General features: G+C 38.6%; 3 protein-coding genes across 19 annotated transcripts in view; all 3 read right to left on the reverse strand.

Annotated features, from left to right (window-relative positions):
• The window catches only part of lipeb (lipase, hormone-sensitive b), a 37,808-nt gene extending 29,008 nt beyond the window's left edge, over positions 1–8,800 (reverse strand). The window contains exons 1-3 of one of the 8 annotated variants that reach the window (XM_054780816.1): positions 8,231–8,800; positions 7,837–7,867; positions 1,322–1,362 (exon numbers count right to left, since the gene is read on the reverse strand). In XM_054780816.1, the coding sequence (XP_054636791.1) occupies positions 1,322–1,362; positions 7,837–7,867; positions 8,231–8,363 (205 nt within the window). In that variant the 5' untranslated portion in view covers positions 8,364–8,800. The other 7 variants (XM_054780821.1, XM_054780818.1, XM_054780822.1 and 4 more) reach the window with 7 other exon arrangements.
• A 52-nt stretch (positions 8,801–8,852) lies between these two features.
• Positions 8,853–16,560, reverse strand: cd79a (CD79a molecule, immunoglobulin-associated alpha). Of its 4 annotated transcripts, XR_008571934.1 has the most exons (5): positions 14,482–16,560; positions 11,985–12,305; positions 11,461–11,576; positions 10,487–10,625; positions 8,853–8,946 (listed from the first exon to the last, which is right to left on the reverse strand). XR_008571934.1 is itself a non-coding variant. In XM_054780826.1 (4 exons), the coding sequence occupies exons 1-4, from the start codon at positions 14,519–14,521 to the stop codon at positions 10,472–10,474; spliced, it is 555 nt and encodes a 184-aa protein (XP_054636801.1). In that variant the 5' UTR covers positions 14,522–16,560; the 3' UTR covers positions 10,030–10,471. The 4 variants fall into 4 exon arrangements, 3 of the variants coding, with proteins under 3 accessions (XP_054636801.1, XP_054636802.1, XP_054636800.1); XM_054780826.1 differs by lacking the exon at positions 8,853–8,946 and having other exon boundaries at positions 10,030–10,549; XM_054780827.1 differs by lacking the exon at positions 8,853–8,946 and having other exon boundaries at positions 10,030–10,625.
• Positions 16,561–16,762: 202 nt separating this feature from the next.
• Positions 16,763–24,421, reverse strand: part of arhgef1b (Rho guanine nucleotide exchange factor (GEF) 1b) — a 44,853-nt gene continuing 37,194 nt past the window's right edge. For 3 of the 7 annotated variants that reach the window (XM_054780810.1, XM_054780811.1, XM_054780815.1), the window contains 8 exons: positions 24,312–24,399; positions 23,183–23,290; positions 22,961–23,013; positions 22,721–22,864; positions 22,537–22,650; positions 20,813–20,985; positions 20,424–20,528; positions 16,767–19,590 (listed from right to left, as the gene is read on the reverse strand). In XM_054780810.1, coding sequence (XP_054636785.1) covers positions 20,454–20,528; positions 20,813–20,985; positions 22,537–22,650; positions 22,721–22,864; positions 22,961–23,013; positions 23,183–23,290; positions 24,312–24,399 — 755 coding nt within the window. In that variant the 3' untranslated portion in view covers positions 16,767–19,590; positions 20,424–20,453. Of the gene's footprint in view, positions 19,591–20,423; positions 20,529–20,812; positions 20,986–22,536; positions 22,651–22,720; positions 22,865–22,960; positions 23,014–23,182; positions 23,291–24,311; positions 24,400–24,421 lie in introns of all 7 variants that reach the window. The other 4 variants (XM_054780812.1, XM_054780813.1, XM_054780809.1 and 1 more) reach the window with 4 other exon arrangements.

Below are 24,421 nucleotides of genomic sequence, written 5' to 3' on the forward strand. Positions count from 1 at the left end.
ACTGGCGTCTCTACTGCAGCTAATAACGTAACGAACGCACCAAAACACCTCTTTGTTTATCAGTTATACAGCTTTTGTATGGCAGTGTTTCCCAACCTTCATTGAGCCAAGACACATATTTTACATATGAAAAATCTCACAGCACACAACCAAACAAAAATGTTGTATGACTGGCAAAAGGCGGATACACAGGTTAATTACAGCATGTATACCTTCTGCCACCTGGAATGGAAGACCATTTAATATACTGTATGTGGCTTACATAAACAGATTAACAAACATACATTATTTGTAGTTGTAAATAAATAATAACTTTATTTATAACTAAATTAAGTGAAACTGGATCATTTCTGCACATCTCTTGATCTCTTATACAAACACTGCTGTGACGCGGCGCTGCGGTTGGGAATCACTGTTGTGAGGGATCTCAGGTGGACCTAATGTTGTGGTCACTAAGTGCAAGAGCAAACTGTACATTTGTGGTCAGCAGACAACTGAATATCTTAAAGGGGTAGTTCAGATTTTTTAACATGAAGTTGTAGTGTAGTCAGCAGTAGTTGTAGTCAGCAGTGTAGTCCATCAACAGTGACTTACCCCGCACTTGTCGGATTTCGGTGATGAGAAACGTGGTGCCTCCTCGAAAAAAATCAGACCTCACAAATCGCTCGGCTTTACTTTCTCTGACGTCGTATTAATGCACGCTATCGGATGTCCATTGCTCTGTATGTGATGAGAATGGCTGCGACCCTCGCATCTTCATCCTCTGTGGAACACATAGGTAAACAAGATGGCTGCAACGTTGCGGCGGATGTATCTTCGTCACACACACAACAATGGAAAGCCAATAGCACGCATTAATATGTCAGAGAAAGTAAAGCCGAGTGATTTGTGGTCTTGATTTTTTTCGAGGAGGCATTTTTGTCATGCATAGGCATTACTCCTTCGAACGCATACCGTTTTGAGAAGCCAAAGTCTTCACTTATGTAACCCCAATAACTAACCAGAACTACGTTTCTCATCACCAAAATCCGACCACAACTCCCCTCACGGGACCGAGTGCGGGGTAAATCACGGTTGATGGACTACACTGCTGATGTCATACAACTTCATGTCAAAAAATCCGAACTATCTCTTGAAGCTGCCCTTGATTTCTTTGGCATAAAAAAAATGAATGACAGCCAGTGTTATACAGTCCTATAAAACCATATTACACACATTTAAGGACTTCAATGCTCCAATTAGTGTGGCCATTTAGCGTAGCATACTAACACTGTGACACTAGAAGCATTAAAAAAAAAAAAAAAAAAAAACAAATGTTTACCAGCATCCGGATTCAAGCTTCTGTCCTTGTCTGTGTCCTCTCTTGTGAGCGTGGAGGAGAAACAGAGAATGAGTGAATGAGAGCGAGCAAGCGAGACACACACGAGGAAGGGATGGCCCACAGGGAAGAGATAGAAAGGATGGATGGGGGAGGCTTTCCTGGTCTGCACTCCCTTCGTATGCGAGTCGACTTGTCAGAAAATTCCCAAAGACAATGAGCTCTCTTCGTACGTGTCTTCTCAGCTCTGTCCCCAATGCTGCTTTTAAAAGTTGCCTGGACCAAAGATCTCAGACACATTCGTCATTGGTAGCTCGCCGCACGTGACTCCCTTTGACATTAAACCCAATTGGCAGATGACATTGTTTTGGGGGTGGGAGGACAAGCCAGTGAAGAGGCCATAAAAACAATCCGCTTGTTTTCCCTCACATTGTGCCCTCTGTTCTCCATTCAGTCATCCTTCACCACAAAGAAACACCTTCAGATATGACATTTCATAGCCATTAAATGGTCATTTAGAGCAGTGATTCCTAAGCACTGTGCCACAGGAAATTATCCAATTTCAGTAAATTGGTCTGGAAATGTGCATTTATTTACTACAAATAGGCCTGTCACTGTCACGATAACACATTTTTAATTAATTGTTCTACAAATTATTGTCGATAATCGATATTATTTACAACAAATTGGATCGGATCAAAAACCAAAAAATGCGTATCGGCAAGAGCTTTTAAATAAATTAAACAAACAAACAACATAAACCAAAAAAAAGACAAAAAATCAATAATAAAATAGACTCAGTCTCTTTGAGCAAAAATTGCACTTCTCAATAATAACCAAAAACAATAAAAAAATAGACCTCTATTAAGAAAAAAAACACTCCAATAAAAAAAAAACACACACACGGTTGTGTAGTGTTATGTGTGTTGGCGGAATAAAAAGCAGTGTTTTTGATGCCCTTCAACAAGTGCTGTTTGTGACATGTACTGTACATTCTCCCAGGCAATTTGTACTCCAAATGTTGGCTTTTCAACTGTATTGAAAGGATGCATTTCTTTTGCAATGTAATGAGCAACACTGTCCGTGAGCGCGCACCATTTTGGGCTCTTTCGTTCTTATATTTACTTTGCAGATCAAACGTCTCAGTAAATGTTGACTGTCAGGAAGAAGGCTCTGCATCCGGCTGTGGCATCCGGCTTGGAAACCATGGCTTTTGTGCGTTTGCTCGCTAACTGCTAGCACTGTGTCTGTTTATACACTCACTAGTAGCCCCGCCTCCACAAAGAGGCTGAATGAGAAGACGGTTCACTCTCTTTGTTCATTCCACTATAGAACCAATGTGCACAGACACATGCAGAGTGAACCCTCTTGTCATCGATGAAAACAAACAGGCATATATGCAAATGTCAATTTATCAAGGCGGCAAAATTATCAACTTTTCATCGTTTCAAAGTACAAGCCTAAGTACAAATAATGAATCTTTGTTCATCTATCAATGTCCGTGATGCATAGTGATAGGCAGAACAATTAACTTTTCTTCCACTAGATGGGAAAAGATACACAAGTAATATGTGAATCCACCTGTTGCCATTCAACGAACAGAGTAAGTCATGGCAAGTTTGAAATCTTTGTTACTAAAAGGTTAGGGGCGTCTCGATCCAACATTGATGTCTGATATGGGGCCGATATCAGCAATAAAACGAGTATCGGATTATATCGGCCTGCATCTATATCTCTTTTATAGGCACTCCAATACGAGCACTCCACACCCGCATGTCATCAAGCAGCGGCCACAGACAGAGCCCACGTGATCACGACAACGTGTGCTAACGTGTTTAGCATGCAATAGGACGATTTTATTAAAGTCCGAAAAAGATGTTGCAGCTGTGTGCAACACTTGTCATGCACTAGTTTCCCATGGTGGCACTGCACCGGAAAAGTTTAATACAACCAAACTCATCGCACAGTTCTAGGGCACCGAGGCTGAAACATCCGCCGCTGATTGACACATTTGCAAAGCCTGAGAAACTCCCACGAGACAACAAGAAGTCATTCGCTGTAACAGAAAAGACTACCAGCCCCTGTCGGTGGTGAGTAAAGTCGGGTGTAATTGAACCTCGCTATATTATGCCTAGCCACTACATTATGGATAAAACTATACCCCACACGTGTAAGGAAGTAAATAGGTCAGTTTTTCCTCATACCTACTGTTGCTGATTATTGTTCTCTGTTTGAGTAAAAACACTCGATCAAGCCTTTAGTAACATTCCATACAACAAAGTAAGTAATAAAAGTAAGTATGATTCGTGATTATATCAGATTGATGTTGGTATCGGCCCATATTCAATGCTGTAATATCGGTATCGGACCGGAAGTTAAAAAGTTGTAAAGGTTTGGAAACACCACTGCAGTCCTTTGAATTTACAGTTTTTAGGCGGGGAGATACCAAAAAAAATTCCTATGTTTTGGTACCACACCACAGCGGTACGGTACCTGGAGGGTAGAGTGAAACATAACGCATTCTTTTGAATGACTGACAGTTCATCACCGCACGCTGCAACAACGAGAAAACAAAACAAGCATAGGTGATATTTGTTATGTTTGTGAGGAAGACCAGGGGCCAAGTGTGGACAAATAGAAAAGTTCAGTTTACAGTGTGAATCCAGGCTGAAGGCATGAACCTTCACCCACTTAAAGAGGTACGTGCATGCACAAAAACACACACAAGAGGAAAAACTTCCAGTTCTGCTGTAAACTAAAAGTGACAGCTCTGTTTCAGTGCCAGCTGGTGAGTTTGTTTATTAGGCCTATTTTTTTCTCTCAATAAGTAAAAACGCAGGTGAATATTAGAATACAAACTCTATTTAGCGATTATAAGAGCAGCATTATCCTTATCCTAATTTCATTATGTCTTACAAAGCCTAGCCTGGTTATTTTCTTTATACAGCACATGTGATGGCACATTATTAAAACTTTTAATGTCGTACAATTTGATGAACCAAATGCTGCCAGAAACATACACCTCTATCATCATCCATGACGTCGCCAAAGACTTCAGCTCCGTGAGCATGTACAGCAGCAGTGCCCGAAGTGTGGGCCAGGGTCACTTTTGCCCTACGTTTTTTTGGTTTTTTTTTGACACATTCTAAACATAAAATAAAAAAAAAAAAAATCACAAATCAAACTTCAGTCAAGGGCGTACAGTCAAACCTCGGTTTACATACTGTACACCCCAGGTTTTCATATGACTCGGTTTTCTTAGAAAATTTTGGCAAAAAATTTGCCTGTTTTCGCACGCTGTCTCAATTTTCATACCATATTGCACCTAACAAACTAGTCCATTTGCACTGTACTGTATCATTCTGCAAAATCCAGTACCCAAGTTGACTCTCTGTCTGTGCATTTTTTAGTGGGCGTGAGTGCCTGCACCATGGGACCAAAGAAAGTTTTTTGTAAAACAATAATTATTTTCTATTAAATTTATTTTTTGTTAATATTTTTGGATGTCTGGAACAGATTAATTGGATTTGGAAAAATTGCCTCGGTTTTCGTACGTTTTGGTTTTCGCCTGACCTTTTGGATAGACTTAATGACGAAAACCGGAGTTTGTAAGCGTGACAGTTGAAAAGCTGAAATGCCAAAGTTTACTTCAAAAAGCTTATAGACAAAGTTTGGACACCCCGATATAAAGATTTAACCTGTGCGTTTTTTGTGACGTTGCCACAGAAAGCTACCAGTGATGGCACTGAAAAGTGTAACCATAGAACTGTACTTTATTGCGCAGCAGGAGGGTAGCATCAAAAAATGGTACACACATACTTCTGCCTCATGAATCAATTACAAAAATCTCAACATGCTATTTGTTAGTGATTGGTCAACATGAAAACCAACAACTCCTCCTTTTGACCTCCGTTTCTGTCCCCATGCACCCAAAACGTGTATGAGGCTTTCCAGACACCTGATCCTCTGCGAGCGTTACAACCATAGGTGGTGGATCTGGGGGGGTGGGAGTCGGGGGCAGAGACAGCTTTAAAAATAGCCAAGGTTGAGTGTTGCATAGGCAAGAGGAAGAGTGTACAGCAGAGACAAAAAGCAGTGACCCCTGTCCCAGACATGCACACATAAGTCCAACCTGAACAACAGGAAACACGCAACAATGGCCGTATGCACACACTCCAACAACACAGTTACACACAACTTTATAATGCTTTTGACGGGGGAGGGGGGCATTTAACAGCATTGCATCAGGGGCACAGTAGCAGCGGAATACAATACAATTAGACGATTACAAAGTGTGTAGCAGTCAAAAACAAGAACCGGGTTTGTAAAACAAACAACAACAATAAAAGCAGATTTATTTAGAGCAAAAAGTATCAGTTTTACGTCGAATCTCAATAAAAGATCATGACTCTAACGTAAGCAACACAGTCAAGACACTAAGTGGCTGTCCCTAAAGACAAGATCATCCAAATGGGTGATAAATAATGTTGTGTGCAGGGTCTAATACAGCATTTACATGAGAGAGAACACATGAATGTTGATGGACAAAAGTACTGAAACACATGGACATTACACCGACAGCAGAAAATATGGAGTGTAGCAACCATAGAACCAGAATGGAAGTCGCTGCGACGTCTGTCCTGGCTGTTCAGTAAAATATAGGTAAACTGACATCAATAATAATTAAAAAAGGAATTTAATTCAGTCTTGATGTGAAGACACTACAGGTGTCACGACACACTCTGTTCAGATTGGGTCTACGAGGTCGAGATGAGACAAGATTTTACTTTTAAGAAAGAACAATGAAAAAATATATTTATATATTCCAGTCTACTAATGTGATTTCTATGTTATAGTCTTCTGCACTCTGTTAGTATGCTACTGGCACTGTCTCCACCCACCGAGACAAACAGACGGTATGACTGACAAAAGGGCTCACTCTGTTCGTGCGGTCGTTCTGGGGAACAAACGCTCCAAGGTGCTGAAAGCAATGCACAGAGTGAACCCTCTTCCTGCCTTTTTGGAAGCATGAGAAGTGGAAAACAGACACGCATGCATCTGGCAGTATCTTGAGTCTGGCAAAATTATCGAGTTCATTGAATGATTAATGTGTTTATTAGCATCCCAAACCTAGTGCCCACAAGACATTTTTTTTCTGAACAAGAAATCTTGTCACGTTTTTATCTTGCGAGATATTGTGACACCCCTCGAAGACACCCACCTGCCAGGCACATGCAATAATTAATCTCCCACTGCATGTTTTGCATTTTTCAACCTTTGATTACTTCTATTACTTTAAAGAATGTTAAAAAGCACAATGCATGACTCATATTCAGCAATCCCCCCCTTTCACCACTTCCTTAAACACCACATGCCTGTTACGCAAGACGTCATTTTATTTTCTTAATTCTTTAATTTACTTCCTGATGACGGCAGCTTGCCCCCGGAAGAGATTAATTCATATTCAACGAGGAGCATGTTTCGAAACAGAACAGATCAAAGGACAACTAGCATTCCAAGGCCTTTGGGGTCCACTCTATGTATTTTTGGAGTGTTTGAAGTTGCTGCGACACGGGAGAGCCGTACATGTGCCTCTGTCCGAGCTGCTCAGTACAATGTACAAGTAGTCCTGGGGTTACAAACAATTGAGTCAGAACTTACACCTAAATTAACTCACTCACACTGTATAGAGAACACATGAAGAAAAAATAAAATAATGTAATAAAAACACTAAATACAAGAATTAAATGAAACGGTAATAAAAAGAGAACAACTTCTTACTTTTATCCCTGTGGTTGACTTGCAGGTCTTTCTACCTTCTTAAAATATTGTCACAGGATAGTCTGGAAGGATAGCCTCCCAGATCTCCTTGTAACAAGCGCACGGAATCCATGACCCCTCTAGCACTGATTAGCATTGAATAATCTCTATCCTGAATGATGGTCACAACAGTTGAGTGGTTGGGATCAAAAGCACGACCAATATTGTGGGCATGTTTCGTCTCTCTGACATGTTTTCTTTGGCGCACTGTCGCTTAGAAGGCATAATAAATTAGTAGTAGTTAACTAACAACCGACGTTCTTTCTCAGTGTAGCTTATTATGCTGATAGTGTGACCGTGGAACAGATGACTTTCCAATGAATAATGTGGTAATTCATATCATTAAGGGTGAATAAACAACTGTACAATAACGCTGCTGACTTACTTTTACACTTTTATAATTACTATTTGGCTGTGCTGCCACCTGGAACAAATGACTCACATGTGCCTCCCGCCTGAGACTTGCATTTGAGTCAACATATAAAAATGCATAGTCCTACTTAATCACATGGACTAGAATGAAATCAATGAGTGTACTGTTTACGACGCACATCCCGTCTCTCTGCCTTGACGTCACACATATCTACAGTATGTACCACAGACCAACATCACTATGACTAACAATGTACACATTCGCACAACCCACATGAATCTTAAGTCTATTTTTAATTTTCTAAATAGGAATAATAGTGATGTACCTGCTCAGGTGACTCCTGTCAGTGTCGGTGGCTGAAAGCAGGGACAAAAACGTTTAAAGGTTGCGCATAAAATCCTGAGTGACTATTCTATCTAGCAACTAATTGGACAGTGTGATGGGATGTCATTAGCATGGAGGGAAAAGAGAGCCTCTTGCCTCACATAATTCATAACATTAAAGCATTCCTGTGAGAGAATAGGCTAACATTACAACAGTTTTGATGTCTGGAGCTAAGCGGCTAACGGGGCAGCTTAAAGCCTGCCTGTGTTGTTAGCTGCTCCGCCAAGCTAGCAAGGAGGCGCTGGACGGAAAGAGGGGATGACAGCTGCAACTAAGAGTAGACGTCATACAGAAAGACCAAAAAACGGCGACACACACATGAGCTCACGACTCACCCACTGGAGCCTCTTTTTGTTTGGACGAGCGTCTCCCGTTAACACCTTTGTCAAATCTGGCGCTCCCGCCGCCCTTCTTGCTCGACGCCATGTTCGCCCACATTTGTTTACGCTCAAGTTTCCTAGTGAACATACCTGCCTAGCTGAGCCCAAGCACCGCCCATAGCGGGTACGGTAGCCAATGGGGGAGAGTGTCGAGGCCGTAGAAGCCAATCACAACATACTGTGGGTTGGACAAAGAACTGCGTTCAATGCGAAATGGTAGATGTACTCTGAGTACTATGACCGTGGCAGTATGAGTCAAGAAAGGTCGTTGTCTGTTATTTATTGAAAGGCATATGTTCTAAACATTCTGCACGTATTTTACAGATGGCTCACTTTGTGATAGAGAGCAGCCAGACATACAGTATGGACGTTATTGACAAATTGATTACTAAAATGCATTGGTTGAAGGCAACCGGGATCTCCCACTTAAATGATAGCAAAACATATGTATGCATTAAAGCATCTACGTGATATGCAGGCACTTAATTTAACCACAACAATAAACACATTTTCTTAATCCCCTCTTGTTTTTGTCTCTTCCTTTCCATTTAAGGGTTCTCCAGCTCGACTTCCTCTGCCACATTGTTGAGCACATCCTGGTAGGGGCCCGCTCCTACATTGGAGCGATCGATCTGATCGTACATTGCGCAACAGTCATCCAGATTGAGGCCCTGGGGATGAAAAAGTTAAGAGAGGATAGGCAATATAAGTTGTCACTGCAAAGACAAAGTACACGTTGAGAAAATGAGCCCAGATCTAAAAATTTTAGGTTAAATTAATGTTTGGTCTTATTCCTTTGACCTGCTAAAAGCTATTCAACCAAAGTACTGAAATTAGTATTTCAATAAGTGTAGATTTTTTACATTTTGATCATTGTTTTTATAATTGCATCAATACTTTTTGCATCAACACAACTAAATTGTTTCAGATCTGAAAACCTTTCATCACGGCCTTTAATTTGAGATATAACTTGATGTGGTTTGCTCGGAATACATTTCAGACCTCATGGACATGTTTGACATTGCTCGGGTATTGACCTTTGACCCTTACCTTTGTTTTTTGACTGGCTAAAAGCTCTGATAAAAGAAAGAACGTATATGGTGAATATGATGTGTTTTTTCGTGCCAGTTTGTAAGCGTGACATTAGAAAAACAACTGTTGCAGATACTGTAGAACAGGGGTGTCCAAACTTTTTCCTGCAAGGGCCACTTTGATATTTAGTAAACCAACACATAGAGATATGCTAAGAAGTTAAATGTAGCTCAAGAAAAAACTGCATTTCACCTTTGTAATATGGGTGAAATGCTACTAAAAATGACGTGTAATACGAGTTTATTCTTGTAAACTTGCAACTTTTGTTCTTCATTCGTTTATGACTTTTTTCTTAATATTTTGACTTTATTGTCATAGAATTACAGTTGTTTTTTTTTCCATTTCCACAATAAGGTATTTTTTCTTTATTTCAACAGCGTTACCAAAATGATATTTTTCCTCATTTTACAACTTTTTTCTCATTAGAAATCATTTTTTTCTCTTAATATTTTGAATTTAGTCTGGTCACATTTCTGCTGTGGATTTTTTCTCTATAATTTTCCAAATATTTAAACTTTCTTTCTTATATTTTTACTTTATTTCTATGTTATAAATTTTCCCTCAACCTAATTTTCCAAAAATCAGAACTTTAGTCATTGTTTTTGGCTTAAAAAAAAAAATCTAACTTTTTTCTTCAATATTTCAACTTCATGCTACTAAAATGACATTTTTCCTCATACTATTACTTTATTCTTGTGAAATTATGTTTTTTTTTTCCTTGCTAGATTCCAACTCTTCTTTTAATATTTTGACTTTTGATTGATTTTCCCATTTTTGCTGCTGTTTTTTTTTTTTTTATTAGTTTCCTTGTTAAATTACATTTTTAGACTGTGCTGCGGGCCGATAAAATCACAGCTGCGGGCCGCACTTTGGACACCCCTGCTGTAGACCAAGACAAAAGCAGATACTGTGTTTCGAACTTTAGATAGAAGTTTAATGAGCTAATCCGTAATGTCGTATCGACACGACGATTACAAATGCGGGCAGCCCTCATCACGACCTTTGACTTGAGGTATGACTCGTTGTGGTTTCTTACAAATTATTTTCCACCTGATGTTGGCTTCTGCACAAAAGTCGTATTCTGCACGTGCATTCCGTATTGTATCAAAAAATCCCCACCTGATAGATGTTCTCCACTTCTCTCTTTGCCGTTGTCTTCTGCAGCGCATGGAGTTTCTTTGACTGACATAAGGAGAAGTCACGTTGAGATTCTTCATTTAAAACATGCTGAACGCAGTCCCAGTGTAGGTAAGATGTGCTAATGCAATCAATGCAGTAAGCAGAGTCAAAAGTTTAGAGACATTATTACTTATTTTCTTTGAAATATAAATGAAAGTACAAATACGTTTTCATTGTCTTTTTTTTAATTTCACCTTTTTACTGCTTATTATTTTCCTAATAACACAAATAAAAACTACAGGTACAGTATGTTATTTTCATTCTCATATTTTATTTATATTTTAATTTCATTACATTTTTGTTTATTATTTTCTTCATAAAAATACAACTATGTAATTTTCATGCAATTTTTTGTTTTCATTTTTTCTATTTTCTTTTGATTTTATTTTTGTAATTTTTTAAAATTCTCATTAATAAAAATACAAAGAATTTAATTAACATAATTTCTTGTCATTTTTCATTTAGATTAATATTTTAATTGAATTTAAATTTAATTATTTTTGTTTATTTATGTTTTATAAAAATACAAATATTAAGTTATATTCATGCATTTTTTTAAATTTTAATATCTTTCTATTTTCATTTGATTTCATTTTTGTTGTTTTTAATTGTCATTATCAATCAAAAATACAGATAGAAATTATTCTTAATGTTAATATTATTGGTTATGAATTTTAGTATTCTCATATTAAATACAAAAAATAAAACAAAAATACCATTGTTATTTTCAGTGTTGCCCGTATTCTTCAAAATGTATTCATTTTAATTGTAGATTATGCTTGCAGGCTTATAAAAAACAACAAGATTCAACCCGCAAATAGCCCCTGTGCAGAGCATGTTGACTCATATTGATAAATTCTGGAATTTATCCATGACTTCACATTCAATTTGTACCAAAAAAGCAGTCCTCTGACCTTGAGGAGGAGTGTGACTGAAGGCACCAGGATGCACAGAAAGAGCAACAGTCCCTCTGCGATCAGGATGTCGTTTTTGGTCTTTTCGCTAAGGTTAATTGTCTTCTCCAGCGGCTCTATAAGACGCACAAATCAAAAAAACTTGGTAAAAGTGCAGTTTCAAGACTCCGAGAGACGTTCAGTACTTTGAGATTTGTTGCCAGATTGCTTCATAATGCAACGATTTAGACCAAGGTCCATAATACCACAGCAATGAATGAACAATTGCTAGTTATGTAAGGCTTATCGCATGCATAATCCCCTCAGCAGTTTTATTGCTTGTTTCACATCTGCACTCAATTAGGTTAGGATAGAAAAGAGTCACTCCTGTGTTGATCAGTCTGTGAAAGGAAAGCACCAGTCTGGACAACACATGAGTTCAATGAGCTGCCACCGCCACTCCTCCATAGCATGACTTTAACAAGATTTATGTCTTATGAGGCGTTAGCGCCGCTTAGACTTGTTTGTTTTGCACGCCGGCTTACCATAGACCTGGAGGTAGGTGCCGTGCGTTAAGACGTCAGCGCCATTGAGCCAACAGCGGTACAGCCCGCTGTCGCTGAGCCGGGCCGAGGCCAGTTTCAGGGTGCCGCAGGTCACGCTGGAGTGGATTTTGTTCCCCACGGTCACCAGGTCTGACACGTTCACCGGATGCGGGCCCGTGGTGCCGTCGTGCCTCAGCCAGGTGGTTTGGACGGAGTCCTTGTCGGACCTGTAGCAGCACTCTAGGACGGCCGTGTGAAAGAGCTTGACCCTCAGCCAAGGCCTGTCCGCCTCCAAGGTCACCTCCCCACTGGCAAAGACCACTACACAGGCACAAGCGCACTATATTTTGTTCATCCATTCACTAGATAGATCAGTGAAACAGCTTACGACATTTCACAAAATCCCGTGACCCTTTTTGGCACCTGACCCTCAGTTTGGAAACCCTCCACTGAATGATGGAGTGAGCTGAACAACCGTGCCATTTCTCCCAGACAATCAGCAAAAAAAGGCAGTAATACTGAAAATGGATTTAGTTAAGGGCACTGTTTTTTTAACGTGCGCACATCCTGTGTGGCCCTTGGCCGACGCCATAGTTTGAGGAACCGCAGTATAACTTTGTTTTTCAGAGAGGTTGTGTACCACAAATACGCACATTAGCGCTCAGTAAGGTCATCAGCTTTGACATTTACGCATTCCCACATAGTATCAGCATTTGGGAGCAAATATGAGGTGAGAGAAAAAGGATAAAAACACAGTACAGTAGTCTATCTGTGCAGCCCGGGAGAATGTAGAAGGTGCGTTCAAGGACCGTCAACCCGTGGGACAAATCGCCGGTTGCATTAAACATTCAAAAACTGCCTAACTGTATGTTATTTTTGAAAAAAACAATGGCCCACATTTCCAAAATTGCAATCCCGTTACATAAAATTTGACGTAGTTATTGTAGTTGCGCATCAAATCGTTTACCACAAAGAGATTTACATCCTTACTTACTATAGATTAAAACTTATTTTTATCTGCCATTAATTATAAGTTAACTGGACAAAATATGATTAATTACGATTAAGTACTTTCATTGATTGACAGCCCTAGTAAAAAAAAAAAATCTTATAATGAACTTCACTATTATAACGTCTTGATGTATCTGAAATATAGTATCTGTAGTATAAAATACACTGAAAAATACACTAGAAACATAATGAAAAATACATATAATGGAATAAAAGATACATCTTTATTACAACTGTACTAATTAAAATAAAATAAATATATTATAAAATGCCACCATGTGACTTCTTGCCAATAAGTGAAGTTGACAGTAATGTTGTAATCATTTCAAAAATATTATATCCTATATTTCATTTTTATAAATAAAAAACAAAAACAAAAAATAGTGTACCATTTGATTTTTCTGTAAATATATTTTAATGATTTATCTGTATAATAAAATGTATTCTAAAAATATATAAACATAATGGACAATAAATATAATGGGAAGTCAGCTGGGATAGGCTCCAGCATGCCCCCGCGACCCTAAAGAGGAGAAGCGGTACACAGGTAGAAAATGGACGGATGGATGGACTAAAGGACACATCTTTATAACAAATACCACGTGACTTCTAGACAACCAGTAAAGTTGATAATAATTCAAACCATATTCTGTTTTATTTTTTATAGATGTAATATTAGAAAGTGTTAAATCAGCCAATCAGCAAATGTAATAATGACCATTGCATAATTTAATGTAATATATTTTAATGACATATCTGTATTATAAATTACATAATATAAAAAAACTTTACAAATAATGGAAATAAATATACTGCAATGAAAAATATATACAGTATATATTTATTACAACTGTTTAATTCATTAAAATTGTAAAAAAAATTTAATTAAAAAAATATTGTAACTTGCCACTATGTGACTTCTGGCCAATTAGTGACACTGATAATAATGGAAGTATGTAAAATGCAAAAATATAAATATTAGCGTGCCATATGATATTCTAAGCCACTCAGAAAATGTAACAATTACTTTTTCTTTTTTATGTTATATCAGTTTTATAAATGATTTTTCAAAATAATGTAAAAATACGATTCTATTATTCATGCACTATACCATGTGATTTCGTTTCATTGCACGCTTCTCCAACAGTGTAACTTTGAATAGGTGTCGTGGCCACTAAAGAGCCTTTTCTAGTTCTAGTGTACATGTGCGTGTTTTCTGATTATACGGTAACTGACTTTTAAATGACCTTATATGGTCATTGTAGCATTGGTCTAACAATACATGGCTCACTATACATTATGGCAGACAAGGGAGATGTGCTTCAGTGGGGCGGGACGCAAGAATTCAATACGCTTCAAAAACAAGCACACATATGACAAAGGCAAACCAACAAGAACACAAAATGTGATCGTTCCATATTGTTTTAACTATTATTATCATTATTGAACAATTATTATAATCAAGAATAAATAAAAGGTGACTTACCAGCCATGCTGCAGATGATAAAAACATGAATCGTTGCCATGTTGTGTATTAAAATATCCTCAAAAAGATCAAACGGTCCTTTACGTGAAATGATCACTTGTGGCTGTGTGCAGTGTAGTGACACAACGTTGTCTTGTTGTTCACCGTCAGGATTCACGCTTCAGTGGGTTTGTTGCATTTGCATAAACAAAAAAGCTCATCTAATAATGAAAATATCATGGTTTTTACAATAACATATTTTCTAATCTACAGTAGCAAAACATAGCATAACATCACAGAACATAACTTGCTATAACAACATGACATAGCATAGCGGTAGATAGCATAACATAACATAGCATAGCATAATATTTGTGGACTATAATTGTCCGATAGTGGTGTAAAAAAGTGTTTGATTTCTTATTGTTTTGCATGTTTGTCACAGCCACATTGGAGGGTTTTCCAGCATGAAGCGCCTTTTTAAGGTCATGCCGTCACAAACAGATGGCCGGATATTCTCTTTCAGAATTTTTTGGCAGACAGCAGAATTCACGGTTCTATTTATCACAGCAAATCTTCCAGGTCCTGAAGCAGCACACTACCACCACCACATTTTACTGTTGGTATGATGCTCTTTCTGAAATGCGCTGTTACGCCACATGGGACACACATCTTCCAAAAAGTCCACCTTTTGTCTCATCAGACCACAGAGTATTTTCCCAAAGGTCTTGGGGATCATTGAGATGTTTTCTCGCAAAATTGAGATTTTGTTCAGCAGTGGTTTTCGTCTTGGAACTCTGCCATGCAGGCCGTTTTAGCCAAGTGTCTCTCTTATGGTGGAGTCATGAACACGGACCTTAACTGAGGCAAGTGAGGCCTGCAGTTGTTTGGATGTTGTTGTGGGGTCTTTTGTGACCTGCTTGGATGAGTCATTGCTGTGCTCTTGAGGTAATTTTGGTTGGCTGGCCCCAGTGGGGGCCGGGGGCAATCACTTTTTCATACTTGGCCATGTAGGTTTGAATTTTTGTTTTTTTTTTGTTTGATGACCTGAAACATTTAAGTGTGACAAACACGCAAAACAATAAGAAATCAGGAAGGGTGCAAACACTTTTTCCACACCAATGTATGTGAATACTGTATGAGATTTGGTCAATGCCTGACAAGTAACATAGTTATTTGACCTTTGACAGCAGAATGTCACTTCAGGAGTCATGCAATGCTGAATTTAATAAATATACATACACATAAGTAAAATACACCTCTGAAGTCACATGCGGCTCTTTTCGCCAATTATGTATGATCTGCATCATGGATGGCATCATGCAAGATAGTGAAAACATGCAAGGCATTAAACAATGTAAAGAAGCACATATGTCATTATAATGCTGTTACTATTAACGGCTATATTTTTTGCTTTTTCCTTTGGCTTTTTGTGTCACACTGATTCCCATCAGCTGGACCAGACTTATGGACAAAATTGTAATAAGTGCACCTCTCAAATCAGCAAGTAAAGAAAAAAAAGTGCTTATTTTTGAGGCTTTTTGTCATATTTGACTGTTCAAAACAGGTGGCAGCCCCAACAAACGGTATCATAAGACGAACAACGTCGACGCACCAGTTGAAATGGAGTGTTTTGTTGTTTTTACAATGCACTGTTTACACTGGTTAGAGTCAAGAATTTAAAAAAGTGACATGCATGAGAGGCGTCTCTGCAGTGGGACTCATCATTTTGTCATCCATCACTGATGTTGATAGTTCATTTCTAAAATTAAATTTCTAAAATTAAATTTCATTATTTCATTAATTTGTATTAAGTTTTAATTAAACTTTGACTTAATTCATTTATTACTATTATTTGTTATCAATAAAATAATTATAATTAATATATATTATACTGTATAAAAATAATATTTATTAAAAAAAAATATAGTATTGCACAAGTGAGGGACACCTTTGTCATAGCATCATTAAAGTTAACATACATTAAAGTGTTTTATTGTTTTCATGTTGGGCGTCTTTTTACGCTTAACTCAGTGGTTAACTCATTTCTACACTTGCAGAACGTTAAAATGTTACTAAAAAGATTGCCAGCATAGTTAATACGGCTTTTATAAGAGGCTCTTTTACCCAGGAAAAGATTCTTTCTATATCCATTAGCTCCTACATGCAAATGTGATCCAAATTTAAAAATCAGATGTACGAAACAAAGCAAGTATTTCCCTGGTAAGTCATGGAAATAATAAACTGTTGACTCTTTGGTGTAAAATGGCAAAACAGATGTACTTATTTCCCCAATTTATTTTTAAAAAAAGAGCTAAAAACACACACACACACACACACACACACCCACACACACACACACACACACAACGTACCACATTTTTTTTCCCTTAAGTACACATCATTGATCAGCCTCAGTAAAATCACAACCCAAAATACACATTATATTTCTTGCTTGCATATTCATTTGCTAGTAGATAGCTACAGAAAGCCTATAGGACAAGGAGCGGTGTCTCTTTTTGAAATAGAATACAAGGAAGCCGCTGACTAAATTCTAATGTAAGCCACTTGGAAGTCATTGTGTGTTACATTAGAAGGCATATCTTGTTTTTTCATCAACCAGACGGCCCCCTATAGAATGTTTAACTGTGAAGAAAACAGCTTCACAGAGCAAAGCAAGGCACCAGTCTGATCACGTGTTCTGTACATTTGCATCATGGATACAACTGGACCAGAGAGACGGAGTAGGACCTCTAATACTTTTCTTGGATCGAGATCATCTTCTTTAAATGTATTGCATATGTTCTGATCATAAAGCTGAACAGCATTCAGAGTTTTTTGCACTTGAACTCCCAAAGCTTGTTTGTAAAATTCAGTCTTGCTCAGTCTCTCTCCCCGTATCACCTCAAAGCACTGGACATATTTGTTTTTTTTGGGAAAAACAATGACAAAAAGTTCCATTTCGGCAAAGTGTAGTAGCGATCAAAAGCTTAGGCGCACTTTCTCATGTTATTTCACGGGTCTGAACCTTTGACTGGTAGTAAACCAAATGAAAGGCATGAAAACCACGCAAGTCCACTTTTATTACAACTCGTTTAACATAATATGTGTACAACCAAAGAAAACGCTCTCTACCAAAGATGAGCAAAGCTACATTTCTGTCTTACTTGTGGTATCTTTTTAGGAAATATTTTTGCTGCAGTAATAATTGACTTCAAACAGCCGCTAGTAGCCTGTGATTGTTTTCCACTCCTGGACCGCAGCACACAAAAAGGGTGACCGTTTGTCAAAGCCCCTACTGTCTTATCTATTTTTCAGACAACGGCGCCACATGGTGGCACACTAAGTGGGATTGACTTGAATGATGTCTATAAAACACCTACTGTAACGTTAGGGTGTTGAGACGAATCGCCACGAAATTTGGAACACTGGACACGTGTGTGTGTGTAAAATTTGAGCAAGATTGGTTGAAAAACATGGCCGCCTTCAAGCAAAATCGACAGGGGCGTTACTTGGCAGCCCGTGTAATTGTCCGAAAGTCACTGATCACTTGTCTATTGATGATAAAACTTTGAGGATATCTGTATTACATGTATGCTAGCATTTATTACAACGCATTTTGACCACCACCCAAAGCGGCCGCCACAAATAGTGGCACCAAAAATGTACTCATTTCATACTGATGACTACTGATAGTCTAGAAGGGACTTATTGTTGGTATACCACTAAAATAAGTTCATTTAATCAAAACAAGCATGGTGATTTTGCTTTTTTGTTGTTTTTACTACTTTTACTGGGCATAATAATCATGAAGTGTGTGATTACTTGTGTATTGGCGCCAGGGAGTGCACCACGTGGCTCCAACCAGCGGAGGCGCTGTTGATTCAGTCTCAAAAGTTGGCTGGCTGCGGAAAAACAGAACGTGGGGTTTGCTCCTAAATGACACAGACGTGGAAGCGGGAGTTCTGAACATTCAGAGAAAAATGAACACTCAATTAATCAACTAATATCGGTATTGTTTAGACCAGTCAAGTACTCATCCCGAATTTGGCCATTTTGTAGTTGTAGTTTGCAGAGGAGGAAGGAGCAGGCACGGCGTATCTAACAATAACAACAATAAAAACAATAATAATAACAAAGCTTAATTAATGAGGTTTTGGTCCTGCATGCACGGCCATGGTTTAAGAGATTATATTGTCATACATGCATTTGCTGTGTAAAAATAAAGGACTAGTGAACTGTTTCTAAGGCCACTTTTAAGATGATCTTATCACCCATGTCAACTAGCGCAGCACTGGGTCCCCTCCAGTGTATCTGTATGTCTTTTGAGTTTGTCCTTATTTGGTAATCACCTACTCTCACATGTTCCACATTTATTCTAACAATCTAAATCTCACCACAATCATCTCTGCTGCTGCTCAGTCGCTCGCGTCACGTTCTATGTTAGCCTTCATCTCTCATTGGGGGCCCAGTGTTCCAGGAGGCCGCTATACTGGAGGGGGGTGGGGGGTAACCCAAAAATAGGAATAAATAACAGTAAATACAAACAATAAGTCTCCATTATTAACAGCTTTTTTCTGCAACTATTTATAAATGTTTTCCAAGTGATCTCATTATTACAATAATTAAAAAAAACCTTGTAACACACATATGCACGGTAGCCCTCAAAAACTATTGAAGAATAGAGTAAAAGTGTGTGTTTTAACAACAAAAAAAAGTGCATTTCTGTTGTACTTTGGCATAGAAATAACAGCAGGAAGTTAATAGTTTTACATTGGCTTCCCAAGGCAAACTTTTCATGTACTTTTTGGCAATAATGTTGTGCACATGTGTCTTACAACAACTACATCTTATGAAGGCAGCATGTCTTGCAGAGTATTGCTTTTTTTTGGCACCTCTCTGCAAGAAAAAACAACATCCCACTCGCTTTTTTTCTTCTTTGTAATCCTTTCTCTAACAAGCATACGCGCACACACACACAAACACACGCGCACACACACACACACACACGCGCATCCCACGTTCCATCAGTGAACCACTGCACTGGCCGCAAAAACGATTTTCCTCTACAGCGTGTTCTTTTGACGGGTGAGCTTGAGGAAGTTCCTGGAAAGCACTCCAAACCAGCACCTTTAAAAGTTTAAATCAGAGAACAGGAAAAGACTGTAAAGTGAAATGTCAATAATAATAATAATGATGTCAATAATAGTAATCAAAATGCTTCTAGAAGTTAGTGCTACCCAACTTTGCTCCAACACCACCTAGAAAATGTTTTAATGTGTTCTCACACTCCTCTAAAAAGTAAAACAGCGGAAATACTAAATTGGGACATCTCTGAGGCCCTACATGTTGGAACTTTCTGAAAAAAAGTCGCACAAAACTATGGACCTCAGTAGGAGTGTCTTGCGGCACCCCTACTTATTAGTATACATTTCATGATCACTTGGGATTTTTTTTCTTCCAGTTATTCATCCTTACTATTATTATTCATCAAGACATTAATTACATTTTAGAATAAAATTTAAGAAAAAATTAATTTAACACAGCCCAAATCAGCATTTTTCTTAATTAAAAAAAGAAATGTTCTACTTAATAAAGACAAACATTATTTTTATAATTATAAATTATTAAAAGAATATTTTGAATATTATAAAGGCTACAATTAATTAAAGAAGGCCAGGATCATAATTAAAGATTGTTCTGATTATCTTAAAGGTCATGATTAATTAAGCACAACCAGCAAAGGGGGATAAGGGCCACACTGAGAAAAAAAAAGAATAAATGTTAGCAAGCTATAACACTAATAGTAACTATTTGCCTGTCATGTATAACACAAAGCTGAGATGTAGGTTGGGTTTTTTTTGATAAAGAAAAGGTAAAAAAAAAAACCCCAAAAAACCCCTACAATTGATCTGAAGTGGCCGACATGTTATGAAATATTCTATCTGACTGCTTGCCCTTACCAAGTGGCCAGCAGGTGGCATGATGGCGTCTCAGGCAAAGTTGCCGCCTTCCAGCGAGAACTTGGACAGGGCCTCCTGCAGCCTGTGGTGTTCCTCTTCTACGGTCTGCAACACATCAATAGTACCTTGAAAGGCTACAACACACACACACACACACAGACATGACGCACCCTCTTATATCCTCTTTGTCTCCCCTTGACACTTTTCTTGACATCCCATGGCCAGACGCTGACATAATAGCCATTTTCAGACAATTTCACAAGGCAATCTTCAGCAGTAATAACAGTAGTGCGTGTGTGTTAAATGTTTTTCTGCTGTTATGTGTCCAAAGCCTGCTCCTTACTTAAGATATCTCCAGTCAGAAATCCTAAACGGTCACCTGACCCTACCTGGAGTCTCTTTATTTGCTCCTCCAGACTGAGGAGCCTCCGACACACTTCCGCCATCCTCTCGTGGGACAGCACCAGCCGGGCGCTCTCTGAGGTCAGACTGTCCTCGTCTGCCTTCACTCCGCCGCCTTCCTTCTCTTCCTCCAGGCCTTGCTCTGTGATCTGACCTTCTTCTGTGGACAGGAACAGTCCATTAGCTTGATTCTGACCAGTACTAGAAACCCATTCTAGGTCGCACTCACACTAGTTGTGTAGTAAAAATCTGATTTTTTGTAGCATCTCACTAAATAAAATCTATTAATTTTGTGTTTAAACACAACTGTTTTTCTTTACTTTTCTCAAGCTGCTGCTGTGCCTCCCCTAAAGTCTTCTAGCGCCTCCCAAAAGAATGCTTGCCTCGCACTTTCAAATCCCCTGATATCAATAACTCTGCCAGCCAATTATTAACAATAACTGCCAGCCTAGAACAAATATAATCTAACGAGAATATAGCCGCCCCTCGCTATATCGTGGTTCGATTATCACTCCATCGCTATATTGAGGTTTTTCATGGTAGACTATGGTCTATTTATAAGTCAGAACATATTGAAATGCTGGTGATATGCAGTATTCTGGTCACTGGGTGGCAGTAATGACACAAAACATTAAGACGTTACATTACCTTAACACTGCATGAAGTCAGCCATGGCATGTTCGACATGACAGAGTGAAAAAACTTCTCCACCCATTCCGTGTGGAGGTGGTAAGTTTTTGGCTTCTTAAGTTTAGAAAAAATTAATTCGAGGTTAACTGGTTAGCTCGCTAGCGGCCGTCTCGAGTCCCTGCAGCATAAGAGTTGAGCTATGTGTTGTAAAAATAGAGTGTAAAGGTGACTCTAGGCTTGTTATTTCATGTCTACAGGGCTCTAATAATGTTAAAAACCATATTTAGAGAGTCATAAACAAGTTTTCTATGCTCTAAGAAAATATTCAATTTATTAACATTGAATCCTATATCACGGAAACCCATTTATCGTGGTCCGGTCTGGAACCAATTAACCACTATAAACGAAGTAAAGTCATAAAAATACCTCAATAAAGTCAAACTATTATGTAATTAAAGCCAAAATAGCACAATATCTAATGTTACAAAAAATTGTTGCATGTACAGTAGTTTTTGCCGCTTGTGGTCACATACAGAAGTGTGTGCGTGTGTATTTATATTTATACAAAATGAGCAAGATTTTACAGTAATACAAAAATCTAATTTTATTTAGGGGGGTATTTTTCCTCTAAATCATATTTCTCATGCATTTACTTAAAAACAAATCTCCACAAAATGTCACTCTTTTTAACAAAAATATGAGGACAGTGTTGTAATATTTAATTTGGAATAAGCCAGAAACCTTGGAAAGTGCTCAAGTAATTAAGTAATCATAATTTAAGTATTCATTTGTCTTCATTGTGGCCTTTATATGATGGGAATAACCAGAAAGACACACAATCAGGGAAAAAATTCAGGCAAATTGTGTTAATAACAATAAAATAATATAGTACAGTACACATATACTGTACAACATATAGTATGTAAAAACATTTGAGTGAAGCACAGTGTGACTACATTGATCATATTTTGAATACATTAAGTTCAGAGGACTTTCCAAAAACTGAAATGGCCACACCTGATTAGAAAAAGGTTGCCTACCACTAAATAAAACTCACATCATTCTGAAATAAAGCAAATACCTGTTGATTGACAGCTATCCATTTCTAGACTGGGCTCATCTCCGTTCTCATCATCTGGCTGAGAGTCCTCCGACAGACTGATGCTCCCGACCAGCAGCCTTTTCAGCACCGTGACTAACAGATGAGATGCGTTCAGTAATGATGTTAAAGAAAACAAACTAGCACAAGGAAGAAGATGTTTCACCTTCATCCAGAGCGTTGCCAGCCACCTTCTCCTGATCGCTGTTGGAGTGGCCCAGCAAGTCAAAGCCTTTGTCCGACAGGAAGTCGATCAGTGAGTGCCTCGGATCGGACGATTTCTCATCTGTCAAGCTGTCCTTATCTCGATCTGCAGGCGCAAAAGATGGGAGGATCGAACCAAAACAAAAAACTACAACAATGCGGACTGTCAGTGGAGTGTCAAGCTGATAAAACGCTGTCTCACCGCCGCTATTTTTCAAACCTCCGTTCTCTGTGGGGCTCAGGGGAGCTGTCAGCCTGACAAGAGAGAGAAGGGGCCACTTTCAGATGACTGATGGATCGACATACACGCACGCACGCACGCACGCACGCACGCACGCACGCACGCACACACACACACACACACACACACACACACACACACACACACACACACACACACAGACACAGACACAGACACAGTTACCCTGAGTGACTGAATGGAGCCCCTCCGCTTCCAGGAGGCAGCGTCAGCCTCATGGGCGCTCCACTCTTCTTCAGATCATCCACTGCCGACTTGATCACATTAGTCCACCTGTTAAAAAGACACACGCGCACGCACACACACACACACACACACACACATACAGTGTTCTTTTAGAAAGAGTTTTACTATTTTCAAGATGTGTTATTGAGAGTGGTTAACTTCTTTTGACACCTGTTTACGCAATAAGATTGGGGGGGGGGCAGTCATTATCACTGAGTGTGACTGAGCTTTGTGTTTTTTTGTTTTACTAGTTAAATATTTGTGGTTCATTTCCTTTTACGCTTGTATGACAGTTAAGCATGTTAAAAAAAAATAAGACGTGTTGCTACTCACCTTCGCATTAAACTTAAGACTGAGAGTGACTCAGTTGTGCGCGTGTTTTACTTAGGTTTTAATATCTATGGTTAACTTCTTTTTACACTTATAACAAAATAAAGCCTCACCTTATATTTACATGAAAGATAACTGTTTTATTGTTTCACTAATTGTGGTGGTTAACTTATTGTTACACTTATGTGACTGTTACTTGTTTTGGCCTAATAGATTGTTCTGATGGCAAAGTGAGGGCACACGAAGACGGCGGCTCACATGCTCGTGCATGGGCTCTGACTTTCTTTTCGATGCCAACTTATTTCCTAGCTTATTCGACATATTTTAATGTTGCATTTTTTTCCATGCTTACTGTAAATACAGAATAAAGTTTACTTCTCCGTAAAGTGTGTGTAAAGGTTAACGGCCACCATTAAAGTCAGCTCACATTTCTGCAAAAGAGTGCACGGACAATAAAGGGCATGTTCGTTTTACAAAATTGGGAGAATCCACAATGTACATTTCAAATTCCAAGTGCGGCCAGGGGGGCCATTTGCGGCTCACAGCTCATTGTTATTTTATCAAATTTTTTTATTCCTGAAAATTGGGAGGGCCGGGGGTATGTCTTCTTGTTAAAATACTACTATAAAATTTATCTGCACAGTCAACAAAATGTTTTCTGGGGGTGACAGTTTGACCCCGGAACCGATTAGTTCTATCTCCATTATTTCCTATGGGAGAAATTGTTTCACACACTCACAATTTCCTCTCGCCAACAGACTGAGCGACAAGCTCATAGATCTGAGCGCCGCTGTCCCAGGTGAATATCACGTAAAAGGCCTTTCGATCTGGAAAGTAACGTACATGAGA

This window comes from Dunckerocampus dactyliophorus, chromosome 7 (assembly GCF_027744805.1).
Source record: "Dunckerocampus dactyliophorus isolate RoL2022-P2 chromosome 7, RoL_Ddac_1.1, whole genome shotgun sequence".
In the NCBI taxonomy this organism is placed as follows: domain Eukaryota; kingdom Metazoa; phylum Chordata; class Actinopteri; order Syngnathiformes; family Syngnathidae; genus Dunckerocampus; species Dunckerocampus dactyliophorus.

Coding starts and splice junctions, on each gene's coding strand:
- cd79a (XM_054780825.1), bottom strand. CDS start 14,521: ATGGCAACGATTCATGTTTTTATCATCTGCAGCATGGCTG. Junction 12,306..14,481: donor TATCATCTGCAGCATGGCTG/GTAAGTCACCTT, acceptor GTGCCTGTGTAG/TGGTCTTTGCCAGTGGGGAG. Junction 11,577..11,984: donor CACCTACCTCCAGGTCTATG/GTAAGCCGGCGT, acceptor TGCGTCTTATAG/AGCCGCTGGAGAAGACAATT.